This window comes from Budorcas taxicolor, chromosome 16 (assembly GCF_023091745.1).
Source record: "Budorcas taxicolor isolate Tak-1 chromosome 16, Takin1.1, whole genome shotgun sequence".
Taxonomy (NCBI): domain Eukaryota; kingdom Metazoa; phylum Chordata; class Mammalia; order Artiodactyla; family Bovidae; genus Budorcas; species Budorcas taxicolor.
Window position 1 is genome coordinate 34,725,404 of NC_068925.1, and position 14,647 is coordinate 34,740,050.

A 14,647-nucleotide genomic window follows, 5' to 3' on the forward strand; every position below is an offset into this window, starting at 1 on the left:
ACCATCGAATTTAGAAGAAATATGGGGGAAATGAGACAATTAAGCTTTAATAATATTTAAAATAGTCACAACTTCATGCAAAGTCAAAGAAAAACATATTTTTATATTTGTTTGTCAATACCACTTGGTGATTCAAATATTACATATATTCAAAAGTTACAGTTATTCACATATTTGTTTTCACAATTAAGGCTATATTAACTAATCAACTAAGAAAATCCAAGCAACGAACCATGATAAAGGCCACAGAGGAGTTTGAATTTTATGAAAGGGGATCAGAAGATGTTCTAGTGTTTTCAATTATATATCATGTTTATACTCTAAAAATATATAAGTATCTAATTTAACTGATTTTTCATTTAGACATGGTTAAAAATTATTTGTACTTTAAATGATAACATCAAAATTTTAAGATGAGATGTGTTTGTCATTACATAAAGGCATCTATTATTTAACATACAGTACTCAAGTTTCCTTAAATATAAGTAAGATAAGATTTGGTTCACTCTCCTTACACAAATAGCTAAAGTAAAAATTAGGTAATAATCAAATTTCGGTAAGGAAAGACTCAAAACAGCAGTTACTACCTAGTTTTACAAAATGAGAAGTCTCATATTTCATTTTGCCAATTTAAAAGTTGGTAATTGTCCTTTAGACTAAATTTCCAGAATTTATACTAAATTCTGTGTTTCCAGAAATAAAAACTCTCTAATTTCCTTTTTGGCTATATTCAGAATATCTTTATATAAAACACTCAATAATAAAATGAATTCAAACTCTCAAGAAAAAAAAAATATAATTATGGTGCTTGACTTATTAAGAGAAAAACCTAAGTCATACTATGGTTTCTTAGTCTTACCTCATGTCTCCTCACACTATCCTCCTCTCAACCTCTATGTTGTCCCTTGAATTGAGAGAAAGAAACTGAAGCCTTATATGACTTATATACTGTATGCTTATAATTTGATAGTCACAGTTATTGTTAATGGAGATGGAAGTAGTCTCAGTAAGCACTGCAGTTTTACGCATTGTTATGCTTCCCTCTGGTGAAAGCTATAGTAAATACAGACAATAAATACCTAGGATATGTGAATTTTCTTCCTTGTATCATGAACTCATTAAACTGTAACTTCTTTCAAACTCTTCTGGAAATGTTCTATACTCCTAGGCATAAAATATGAGGATAAAATGCAATTGTCTCAGATTAATTGATAAGCAAATACAATGCCTAAAAAAAAGATTCTCCTAGGGCATTAGTCCCAAATCCAATTCTAGCTGAAAATGTTTGGAAGATGAAATTTTACATTAGATTTTCAAGGAAATGGAAAAGCATATTTTTCCTATAATTTAAACCATCGGAGCTTGAAATATTACTAATTAGAGATTTGTGTGCTTTGGAACACAATTGCTCTGGTGTAAAGTATTTTTTAAGAACCTAATCAAAACATTCATAATGTTCACTGGCACATGACTATCATGAAAGAATAAAATGATTATGGAATATAAACTAGTGTATCTAATTAGAAGGTTTTTCATTGAATAAGAACTCAGGAATCAACCTTAGTAGGTACAAGAACAGTGGAAGGAACTGCTGAAGATTAGGCTAACATGAAGAACAAAGAAAGAGTCAATTCAGAGAATTTAATCAGTTCAGCAACAAGGAACAGTAAATGATCCTGACAGGTAAAAGGCCTAGAGCCAAGATGATATAAACACAAGTGGGAAGCTGTAAATCACATAAACAAAATATGTTGCTGGAGACTTGGTTTTGTGGATGGCCTTCTATGAGAAGTAGCTACCACTGAAAGGTGATGATGAGTATGAAAGCAGTAATGAAACACTGAATAAAAATAGTAGGTTAAAAACTGGCTATTGATCACTCTTGGTTTGTAACCAGTGATCCCATAGAAAAATAGCTTTTATTGTTTTCATTTTAATATATATTCCTGGTCACAGTGAAGGATATATTAACTAACACTTGGAACTAGAAAAGTCATTTAATCCTGCAACAGACCTCATATACAAGATTTGGTTCTACTAAATAAATGTATACATTCTTTCCATTAGGGCTTCCCTCATAGCTCAGCTGGTTAAGAATCTGCCTGCAATGCAGGAGACCCTGGATTGATTCCTGGGTTGGGAAGATCCCTTGGAGAAGGGATAGGCTACCCACTCCAGTATTCTTGGGCTTCCCTTGTGGCTCAGCTGGTAAAGAATCTGCCTGCAATGAGGGAGACCTGGGTATGATCTCTGGGTTGGGAAGATCCCCTGGAGAAGGGAAAGGCTACCCACTCCAGTATTCTGGCCTGAAGAATTCCATGGACTGTATGGTTCACGGGGTTGCAAAGAGTCAGACGCGACTGAGCGACTTTCACTTTCACTTTTTTCTTTCCATTAAAGCTTTGTCTTTAAATTCTAAGACTCCTGTGCTAGTTTTCAGAATCCTAGATGATTCAGTACTCCTTGATTATACTCTATATAACCATTTAGTAAGGTATATAACTGAATCCTCAATGACTAGGTCAAGGAATGGCCAACTACAATTAACTGATACATCTTCACAGGTGACCATGTTAATTTGGGATCTGCAGCTGCCATTTCTCTTAGTAGTTCCCAAGGTCATGGCTCCATCTTTTCCCTGAGCACAACCCCTTTCTTGGTGGAAACGGCTGTAGGTCTTGGGGAGCTGGGGACTTAGACAACCCTCTTCCTTTTGCACCCTTGGTTTGAGGTATTCAAAATTCAAATAAAGGCTAATGCATCTTATTTCAGTTTTTGTTAAAAATGACCTAAAATGCAGTGACCTAGATGGGAAACCTGTGTGTATGCTAGGTCACTTCAGTCGTGTCCGACTCTGCAACCCCATAGACTGTAGCCTGCCAGGCTCCTCTGTCAACGGGGAGTCTCCAGGCAAGAATACTGGAGTGGGTGCCATGCCTTCCTCCAGAGGATCTTCCGACCCAGGGATCAAACCTCCATCTCCTAAGGCTCCTGCATTGCAGGTGGATTCTTTACAACTGAGTCACTTCCTACCGGGGGAAACCCTTTATATACATATATATACACACACAGAACCTCTGGGAGATAGTGAAGGACAAGGAAGTCTGGTGTGCTGCAGTCCATGGGGTTGAAAAGAGTCTGACACAACTTAGCGACTGAACAACAACAACAACAACAAATATATAGACACACATACATCCTTTATTCACATTCTTTTCGGGCAATCACAAAGTCTGTTCTCTATGTCTGCGAGTCTATTTCTGTTTCGTAGATAAGTTCATTTGTGTCGTTTTAGATTCCACATAAAAGTGATATCATATGGTATTTGCCTTTTTTCTTAAAACTTATTATTTTGTATTGAGGTATAGCCGATTAACACTGTTGTAATAGTTCCAGGTGAACAGTGAAGGGACTCAGCCATATATATACACATACCCATTCTTCCTCCAACTCCCTTCCCATCTAGGCTACCACATAACACTGAGGAAAGTTCCGTTGAACACTGATATAGTATTTATGAAATGTAATTGCTTCCACTTATTTTGCATGCAATATGCAAAATATAACACTAGATGGCAACAAATGTTAAGAAACTATAAGAACAAAGTAACCATTTCATAATGCAGTAATAAAGTAGTTGATTTTAAAATTAAAGTATATATGCTGTTTTGATTTTTACTCTCAAAAAGCAAATTTCCTAATATGTTTTACTATATCTTGAAAATAGTAACTATTATACTTGTACTGCATTTTGTAAACTGCTTAGAAATCAACCCTGGCATAAATACTAACTCAGTGAAAAACAGATTCACGATACACAATAGCCTTTCCAGTTCTTAACTACTGAAATATTACATCATAAAAATTATTTATAAAAATTCATACTAATATTTAAAGTTAATAGCTAACTTTATTTCAATTCAACAAACATTTATGGTACAATTAATATGTAAATAGCCATTGTGAAGAATACAGTGATAGATGTCACAGGCCTGGTTTTTAAGGTCTTTTCATGGAGAGAACTATGTACATAGCCACAAAATTTATACACAGCTCATTAGGAATACAGAAAAGGAAGAGATTAATTGAAACAAGAAGGGGTTGGAAAAAACTCTGGGGAAGACTGCCACCTGAGCTGACTCTCATAGATTGAATAGGTATTTCACAGATGAATACAGTGCAGAAAAGTACAACATGAGCAAATTCATGGAAAGAGTTGATATAGGTCACATTACAGAAACAGCACAAGTTATATGAAACGTGTAGTAAAAGATAAGGCTAGAAAAGTTAGAGTGGGACCACACTGTGAAAGATCTGGAAGGTTATGCTAAGGATTTGTCTTTTATTCTACTGCAAGGGGAGAGCTGCCCAAACAGGGAGATTTACAATTTAGGAAGACTTTGGCAGCAAAGTGAAAGATATACTGGGGAATCATGAACTTCTTATTGCCAAATTCAGACTTTAATTGAAGAAAGTAGGGAAAACCACTAGACCATTTAGTTCAGTTCAGTTCAGTTCAGGTCAGTCACTCAGTCGTGTCCGACTCTTTGCGACCCCATGAATCACAGCACGCCAGGCCTCCCTGTTTATCACCAACTCCCGGAGTTCACTCAGACTCATGTCCATCGAGTCAGTGATGCCATCCAGCCATCTCATCCTCTGTCATCCCCTTCTCCTCCTGCCCCCAATCCCTCCCAGCACCAGAGTCTTTTCCAATGAGTCAGCTCTTTGCATGAGGTAGCCAAAGTACTGGAGTTTCAGCTTTAGCATCAGTCCTTCCAAAGAAATCCCAGGGCTGATCTCCTTCAGAATGGACTGGTTGGATCTCCTTGCAGTCCAGGGGACTCTCAAGAGTCTTCTCCAACACCACAGTTCAAAAGCATCGATTCTTTGGTGCTCAGCTTTCTTCACAGTCCAACTCTCACATCCATACATGACCACAGGAAAAACCATAGCCTTGACTAGATGGACGTTTGTTGGCAAAGTAATGTCTCTGCTTTTCAATATGCTATCTAGGTTGGTCATAACTTTTCTTCCAAGGAGTAAGCGTCTTTTAATTTCATGGCTGCAGTCACCATCTGCAGTGATTTTGGAGCCCAAAAAAATAAAGTCTGACACTGTTTCCACTGTTTCCCCATCTATTTCCCATGAATTGAAGGGACCAGATGCCATGATCTTCATTTTCTGAATGTTGAGCTTTAAGCTAATTTTTTCACTCTCCACTTTCACTTTCATCAAGAGGCTTTTTAGTTCCTCTCCACTTTCTGCCATAAGGGTGATATCATCTGCATATCTATTTCTGCTTTATTTACTATGCCAAAGCCTTTGACTGTGTGGATCACAATCAACTGTGGAAAATTCTGAAAGAGATGGGAATACCAGACCACCTGACCTGCCTCTTGAGAAACTTATATGCAGGTCAGGAAGCAACAGTTAGAACTGGACATGGAACAACAGACTGGTTCCAAATAGAAAAAGGAGTACGTCAAGGCTGTATATTGTCACCCTGCTTATTTAACTTATATGCAGAGTACATCATGAGAAACGCTGGGCTGGAAGAAACACAAGCTGGAATCAAGATTGCCGGGAGAAATATCAATAACCTCAGATATGCAGATGATATGGCAGAAAGTGAAGAGGGAACTAAAAAGCCTCTTGATGAAAGTGAAAGAGGAGAGTGAAAAAGTTGGCTTAAAGCTCAACATTCAGAAAATGAAGATCATGGCATCTGGTCCCATCACTTCATGGGAAATACATGGGGAAACAGTAGGAATAGTATCAGACTTTATTTTTGGGGGCTCCAAAATCACTGAAGATGGTGATTGTAGCCATGAAATTAAAAGATGCTTACTCCTTGGAAGGAAAGTTATGACCAACCTAGACAGCATATTCAAAAGTAGAGACATTACTTTGCCAACAAAGGTCTGTCTGATCAAGGCTATAGTTTTCCAGTTGTCATGTATGGATGTGAAAGTTGGACTGTGAAGAAGGCTGAGCACCGAAGAATTGATGCTTTTGAACTGTGGTGTTGGAGAAGACTCTTGAGAGTCCCTTGGACTGCAAGGAGATCCAGCCAGTCCATTCTAAAGGAGATCAGTCCTGGGTGTTCTTTGGAAGGACTGATGCTAAAGCTGAAACCCCAGTACTTTGGCTACCTCATGCGAAGAGTTGATTCATTGGATAAGACTCTGATGCTGGGAGGGATTGGGGGCAGGAGGAGAAGGGGATGACAGAGGATGAGATGGCTGGATGGCATCACCAACTCGATGGACATGAGTTTGGGTGAACTCCGGGAGTTGGTGATAAACAGGGAGGCCTGGTGTGCTGGGATTCATGGGGTCGCAAAGAGTCGGACACGACTGAGAGACTGAACTGAACTGAAAGAGACCTGAGGGAAGGCTATTCCAAAAGGCCACAAAGGTTGCATAAGAGTATGTGAAGACTTGAACCAGGGCAAAGTTACACCAATGGAAGTTGCAGGGATAACTTAGGGTCTTTGAGGAGAAGGTGCAAGTTTGGTAATTGATTGGATGTTGAGAGTGATGAATGGGGAGGAGCCAAAGTATCTTAAAGGATCTAGGCCAGAACTGTTGGTAAGATGATAATACCATTATCTGAAAGAAGATAATATGGAAAATTGTAGAAGGAAAAAGAGTGACAGACAGTAAGGAGGAGAGAATTAACATTTTGGTAGTGTGGAGTTTCAGATGCTAATGGCATATCATCCATATAAAGAGATCCAGCAGCAGCTATAAATGGAGGTCTGGGGCACAGCAGAGCTCTTAGAGCTAAAGACACAATGTAGAAGTGTTCAGTGAGAGGAAGACACAAAGGCCTGGAAATTAGGGCAACATGGGTGGAAGTCTAGGAAGAAAGATGCATTCTAGGCTTGTGGAAAACAAGTTAAAAGGCATGTGGAAGAGTAGAGAAGAGCAATGCAAAGATGACCCACAGAGTGAAATACCAAACTAATCAAGGAGAAAATATAATGTTATACTAGGACAATTAATGGCTTCCTGGAGTTGAGTCACATGAGGACTAAGATGTTTCACTGGGTTTAGTAAACAGGATGTGGCTGGTGACCATAAAGTGACCAATTCAGTAGTATGAAATCAGACTACAATTTGTTAAAAGCTTGACTGCAATGTGTTCAAAAGTGAATGGAAAGCTACAAAGGTAAAAACAATGGAGAAGGAAGGATGGAAGATATAAGAAAGATATGATAACAAATGGTTTAGGGTCCCTGAAACCTTGGGAGTAGGAGGTATCAAGAACTTGGAGAGATTCATCTTGGAAAGTAAGAGGACCAGATAAGCAAGAAAAAAATGAGAAGACACGTTTGAGAGATGCTAAGGTTTGAAGAGCCTCTTGTCTGTTGGTTGTGATCTCAGTATAGGAGGTCAGCTATGAAAGTGAGGTGCTAAGCTGGGAAAATGAAGAAAGTAGAAATTGTTTGTTAAGTCAACAAATAAATCTTTAATAAAAAAACTTGCAATTAGTAATTGATTGGAAGCCAGGTATAAAAGAGAGGATGACATCCAGGTTTCCAATTAGGACAAGGCAGTGGACAAAAGTGCCATTCAGTAGGTAAAGAACACAGCTATCTTGATGGAGTGACTATAATGAGTTTAGCTTGAAATTGTAAAATTCACATCTAAATGGAAAGGGAAGAGGGACAGCCTGGAGATAATAGAGAAAATGAGGTTTGCGAGGAGGTAGAAGAGAACACTGAATAGATTTAACTGAGATAGGGAAGAAGAGAAAAGGCTCTGGTCAGAGAGATCAGTTTTAGAGTTTGAGATTTCATGGACACTTCAGTTCCTGTGGGAGTTACAGCAGAATAGAAAAAAATCTTAGAGTTAAGGAAGAGAGAGTGCGTTGGACAAAGATATTGCATATGTTAACAGCATGAATGTTGAAACCTTTCAGAATGATGAAGAGAGAGTGGAGGATGCTATGAACTGAATGTTTGTGCTTTTCCAAAATTCATATGTTGAAACCTAACCCTAATATGATGGACTTAGATAGTGGGCCCCATGGGAGGTGATGAAAGGACTTTCTCTCATGAAAGCAGAGTCCTCATGAATGGGATTAGTGCCCTTAGAAAATAGATGCCAAAGAGTTCTCTTGCCCCTTCCACCATGTGAAGACATAGTGAGAAGACAGACAGTGAGCGCTGCCCAAACACCGAACCTGCTGGTGCCATGATCTTGAACTTCCAGAACCGTGAGAAATAAAGGTTTGTTGTTTAGCCACTGTGTCTAAGGTATTTTTGTTATGGCAGCCTGAAAAGACTTGGACAAGAGAAAAAAAGGGTCAGAGGTTAAAGCTGTTAAAAAGTGTCAAAGATCTTACAACTATTTTATAAATCCAAGTATAAAATGGATGATTTTTAAAAAAATGTGTCAAATAGTGTCCTCTAGACTGAGTGTTTAAGTCAATTAAAATTACAGAGAGGAGAATCAATGGTGATTCAAAGAGAAGTGGTAACCTAATTTCAAAAGAAGTAAGCAGGACTTCCTGGTAGTTTAGTAGATAATACTCCACACTCCCAATACAGGGGGCCTGGGTTTGATCCCTGGCCAGGGAACTAAGATTCCCACATACTGCAATTAAGCCTGTCTGCTGCAACTACCAAGCCCACCCAGTCTAGAGCCCACACACCACCACTAGAGAAGACCATGAGCCACAGTAAAGAGTCTGTGTACCAGAGCAAGCACAGGCAAAAGAAGTAAAATATATATATATATGAAGATATATATATATAATAAAAGTAGAAAAAAACCTATTTTTTAAAAAAGAGGAATAAGGTGTAGGTACATCTGGTCCCATCACTTCCTGGGAAATACATGGGGAAACAGCGGAAACAGTGTCAGACTTTAATTTTTGGGGCCCCAAAATCACTGCAGATGGTGACTGCAGGCATGAGATTAAAAGACGCTTACAAGGCTATGGTTTTTCCTGTGGTCATGTATGGATGTGAGAGTTGGAGTTTGAAGAAAGCTGAGCGCTGAAGAATTGAAGCTTTTGAACTGTGGTGTTGGAGAAGACTCTTGAGAGTCCCTTGGACTGCAAGGAGATCCAACCAGTCCATTCTGAAGGAGATCAACCCTGGGATTTCTTTGGAAGGAATGATGCTAAAGCTGAAACTCCAGTACTTTGGCCACCTCATGCGAAGAGTTGACTCATTGGAAAAGACTCTGATGCTGGGAGGGATTAGGGGCAGGAGGAGAAGGGGACGACAGAGGATGAGATGGCTGGATGGCATCACAGACTCGATGGACAAGAGTCTGAGTGAACTCCAGGAGTTGGTGACGGACAGGGAGGCCTGGCGTGCTGCGATTCATGGGGTCGCAAAGAGTTGGACACGACTGAGTGACTGAACTGAACTGAACCATAACAGAGGCCTGGAAATGGCAATATGGAGTGATATGAATGCTAACCTCTTCCATCATAGCCAAATGAGATGAGATGAACAGCAAAGGGCTTCACTGGGGGTTTTGAGGGTGATAATACCAGCAACGGGCAGCTAGAGTTCATTACAAATGAAGAAGTAAGAGTGTTTGAAGAAATAATAAAATATTAGGGCATTTGGTCAGAATGAACATTACTTTCAAAAGGTATAGGGGCACTATGAAGGTCAAATGGTCTAGGAAGAGTTAAAGATGAACTGGACAGAGAAAAATGGATAAAGCAATGACTGAGGAGAAGTTTAATATGAAGTTGGTTAGCCCAATAAAATAGTGATGCTACTATATAGCTTAGACCGATGCCATCTAAGAGCATTTTTTGTGATAATGGAAATGCCCTATATTGCACTGACTAATATAGTAATCACCAGCTACATGTGGCTACTAGGTACTTCAAGTGTGGCTAGTGTGTCTACAGAAAACACACAGCAACTTGAATGGTTTAAGGTGTGGCCCCCAAAAGGAATGAATCAACAGTAACCTCCTACTATTCAAAGTGCTTAGAACACTGCCTGATCACTGTGTTAACTATTACTGACATTATCATTACCATTAAATGTGTTTGACTTAAGCACACAAAGGATACCAATTCACAGCTAAAGATGCTATTAAATACGCATATATTATTATTGTGGTATGTTCTCAAAATTTCCCAGGGACAGAGAAAAAAATATCTGTCTTCAGTCATACATGAACATACAAAAATGGGTCACTATGGGTGTTAATAGTTTCACTTAGCATTAAAAATTATCGGCAAATGAAAAGGTTAAGCATACAACTCTCTCAAAGTACCATATTACATTGTACTGTTCTTTCAATAGTGATATAGCAAGAGAATTTGCAGAGGAATAAGAATTCTCCAAAGAGCAAATTTGTTTAATTTAGAAATTCAATACTAACAAACTGGTTTCCACTTTGTGTGTTTGGAAAAAAGTTTAGTTATGGAGAATAACCAAATAAGTATTCAGAAAAGAAAAAAAAAAGGAATTAAGGCATGCTTTCATTTTAATCTTATTAGACTTGCCTTGGTTTTTTCAAAACTGGCTTCTTCAGTCATTTTCACAGCTTGTTTCACCTGCTTATAAGCACTTGCTTCTCTTTGCTGCACCTCTGTCAAGCTGTTCCTCACGGAAACTAGTGCAGACATTAAGTCATCTCTTTCTCTGTCAGCACAAAAAGAACATTGAAAACAAGATATGATCAAATGGTCAAGTATTCATAAGTCAGGGAGGAAAAAGCATTGATACGTATTAGAAGAAGAGCCAGGGCAGGCCAGCCCAGCACATGTGCAAGCACACCCCAGAGAAAGACTCTCTGTCCTCACTTGGTGAGGGCAGCAGAACGGCCAGAGAGCAGGGAGCATTCATGGCAGGACTGCATCCGCCTTGGATAACAACCTACTGTGGAGAGGACTGGCACACTGAGGGCTGCACAGGAAAGCCCAGAAAAGAGGAAATTAAGTTAAAAAGCTAAGTGTAGGCGGCAGAAAAGGAGAAAAAACTAATAAAATTGTGGAAGTGTGAATGAAGGTCACTCAGTTGTGTCAGACTGTGACCCTATGGATGATACCATCCATGGAATTCTCCAGGCCAGAATACTGGAGTGGGTAGCCTATCCCTTCTCTAGTGAATCTTCCCCACCCAGGAATTGAACTGGGGTCTCCTGCATTGCAGGTGGATTCTCTACCAACTGAACTATCAGGGAAGGTGGGAATCGTACCTCAAAGTAGAAGTAACCATGGTAAGAAGGGACTACTGAGGTTTTGTTTGCACTACTGGCTCTCTGCTCTACTAGAACGAACTTGTTTTTTTTCTTTTCGTCTTCCTTCACAACCCTCTTTTTGATACTTCTTGGCTACCCTGCTGGCTCAGATGGTAAAGCGCTTGCCTGCAATTCAGGAGACTCGGGTCTGATCCCTGGGTCAGGAAGATTCCCTGGAAAAGGAAATAGCAACCCACTCCAGTATTCTTGCCTGGAAAATCCCATGGTCAGAGGAGCCTGGTAGGTTCAGCCCATGGATTCTCAGAGTCGGACATGACTAAGCAGCTTCACTTACAAATGAAAAACTTTCACCTACTTGTGAAAGTATTTCTTCTTTCAATGGGTAGTACTGCTGGATTACTCAAATGCCTTGATTACACATAATACTCGTTATTTTACAAAATCTTACCCCCCTAGGTTTGATCATTGCCTAGCTCTACCCCCTTCTCAGCAATTCTCATAAAGCTAAGCTATTTCTTGGGGACAGAACTGAACTGAATGCCAAAATGCTTTGGCATGTAAAACAGCACCAAGGTTCCAGTCTCATGGATTAATTTAAGCAAATTCCACATAAAAGATTTCAGGATATCTGGAACTCATCCACTGGATAAAAATGATCAATAGATCCCCCCAAAAGTGAGGTGGGAAACTTTCTATTAACACAAAACAAACAAAAAAAGTAAGTTGGACTGTTACTTATGCTATTCCATACTTTGTTAAAGAGCTCAGGTTTTAAACTGTGATCTCAAATTCAGTTGAAGTAACTGCTGTAGCTTCCTTTTCACTGCCAAGTTCTGAACTATTGCTAGTCAACTGTGTAAACTATTAATAAAGAGTAAATTTTAAGGAGTCCTAACTTAAAAGATTAAATCTCTGAGTTTGAATTACTTTCAAAATTGACCAATGTCTTGATTAAAAAATTTGCTTAAAAATAAAGTAATTTAAACTATTTGTGGCATTTGGAAAACAGTCATATTTTTAAAAATATGTAATACTGAACAAAGTTACATTATTAACAGTTTCATAAAAGCTCTTTTTGTTAAAAAAAAAAGGATAAATTGCTGCAAGTATCATAAAATTTGTGGGAGCATAGTGATCTTCATTTTAGAATTTCCTGATTCACTTATTTTCAATTGAGAAAAATAATTTTTTTGTCTAAAGGAAATGAAAAAGGAGTGAATTATCTTGATCAAATATAATCAAACAAACACAATAATTATGTGAAAACGTGGAAGAAACAAAGCAAGATTATTCTGGTTGAGTAAAAAATATTAAGTAAAATACAAACAAATCAAATTCATATTTATTTGCATTTCAGAAAAGGCTCTAACATAAAAGGGACTAGCTTCATTGAGAATATGCAACCCAACTAGAACCTATGTTTCCAAGTAGAAAATAAAAATTCACTCTTAAGGATAACAGGTCAACATCATATAGTTACCTTTCCTAAAGTTCTAGACCTACTAAGAAACCAAAGTCTCTATTCAATGATACTCTTACCTGTTCCTAATACTATACCATCATCAAACCTGAAGTTACAAATAAAAAGATTAACAAAAGACCTCAGAATATATATTAACAAACAGGCCACAATAGGATCAAGTTTCTAACAAATTTGCTTCTTACAGGAGACTTACACTTAATATATTTAAACCATTTCTAGTATATCCTCTTGCTAAGAGTAGTCTGTCACACAGTACATACTCAGTGAAACAAATGACAAAATAACAAATGAATGAATAATGACTTTGCTACAGTTCTAATATTTTACAGTTAAAATTTTTATAGTTCCCCCACCAGGGATCGAACCCATGTCCCCTTTGGGGAAGCGTAGAGTCTTAACCACAGGACTACAAGGGAAGTCTCCCATGTCTAAATTTAAAAAGTCACTAGACGATTTAGAGAGCTTCCCTGGTGGCTCCGATGGTAAAGCGTCTGCCTACAATGTGGGAGACTCGGGTTCAATCCCTGGGTTGGGAAGATCTCCTGGAGAAGGAAATGGCAACCCACTCCAGTACTCTTGCCTGGAGAATCCCATGGACAGAGGCACCTGAAGGGCTGCACTCCATGGGGTCACAAACAGTCAGATACGACTGAGCAACTAACATACACACACACACACACACTGATGTTTTGTTAAGGTCACCATTCAACAGTGAATCTGTAAAAGAATTGTACTAAAAATTCATGCAACCACTGGACTGACACATTCCAATTTTCTGTAAAAGAAATGTAATATATGCTTCAAGATGGCCCTCAGACCATCTGAAAAGTTCAGGAGAGACACTTAAATTACACATATGCTTACAGGTGCCACTAGCAATTTTGGCAATTTAGGACAATCTAAATTTGGCAACTTAGGGCTTCCCTGGTGGCTCAGATGGTAAAGAATCTGCCTGCAATGTGGAGACCTGGGTTCAATCCCTTGATCTGGAAGATTCCCCTGGAGAAGGGAATGCCTACCTGCTCACAGTATTCTTGCCTGGATAATTCCATGGACGGAGGAGCCTGGCACGCTATATAGTCCATGGGGTTGCAAAAGAGTGGGACATGACTGAGAGACTAACACACACGACCATCTACTCAGTCACAGCATTTTTTATTTGTTTTGTTTCAACTTAGCCAGCCCACATATCGAACAGCAAGCACTTGAGAAAACAACTCTGGGTATATTAGCCCTGTCCTCAATATAAGGCTTCCCATGGGGCTCACTAGGTAAAGAATCTGCCTGTAACATACAAGATGCAGGAGAGGAAGATTTGATCCCTGGGGTGGGAAGATCCCCTGGAGAAGAGCATGGCAACTAAATCCAGTATTCTTGCCTGGAGAATTCCATGGACAGAGAAGACTAGCAGGCTACAGTCCATGGGGTTGCAAAGAGCTGGACCTGACTGAAGTGAATGAACATGCGTGCAACATAAGCCCTGCTTCCTGTCCCATTTCTATATTCATCTGGCTGACATTTTCTTGAGTTTTTTTCTCCTCTACTTCAACCCCATGCTACCACTCATTATCTGTCCTTCAGAAATGGTCAATTCTGGCTACCCAGATTAACTACTCAGTCAGCTGCAGTGCTGCTCCTAGTCCACAGTGCCAGCCCAAAGCCAGGCCTGAGCAAGCGTCTTACAATGGGAAGTCGTACAAACTCACATGATACATCACTGTGAGAGTGAGAGGGCCATCTCCCATGGCAAAAGTTCTTTAACTGCTTAAAAACACCATGGGAATGTTTTGATGAGTGTGATCAAGGAGTTTTTCAAACAAAGCAAGCAATACAGCATTAATCCTGCAACGTGCCACGATGCAGATGACAGAGCAGCTGAGGCAGAAAAGGAAGTAAGAAGCAGGGGTGTCGGTTCTAGGATGAACTAACAATCATGTAGTATTTAAGGAAACTAGTACTTAAGGAACCTAGA

General features: G+C 39.1%; 1 protein-coding gene across 1 annotated transcript in view; it reads right to left on the minus strand.

Annotated features, from left to right (window-relative positions):
* The window catches only part of SDCCAG8 (SHH signaling and ciliogenesis regulator SDCCAG8), a 239,901-nt gene that overhangs the window by 171,530 nt on the left and 53,724 nt on the right, over window positions 1-14,647 (minus strand). The window contains exon 9 of the mRNA XM_052653987.1: window positions 10,495-10,633. Within this exon, the coding sequence (XP_052509947.1) occupies window positions 10,495-10,633 (139 nt within the window). The remainder of the gene's footprint in view (window positions 1-10,494; window positions 10,634-14,647) is intronic.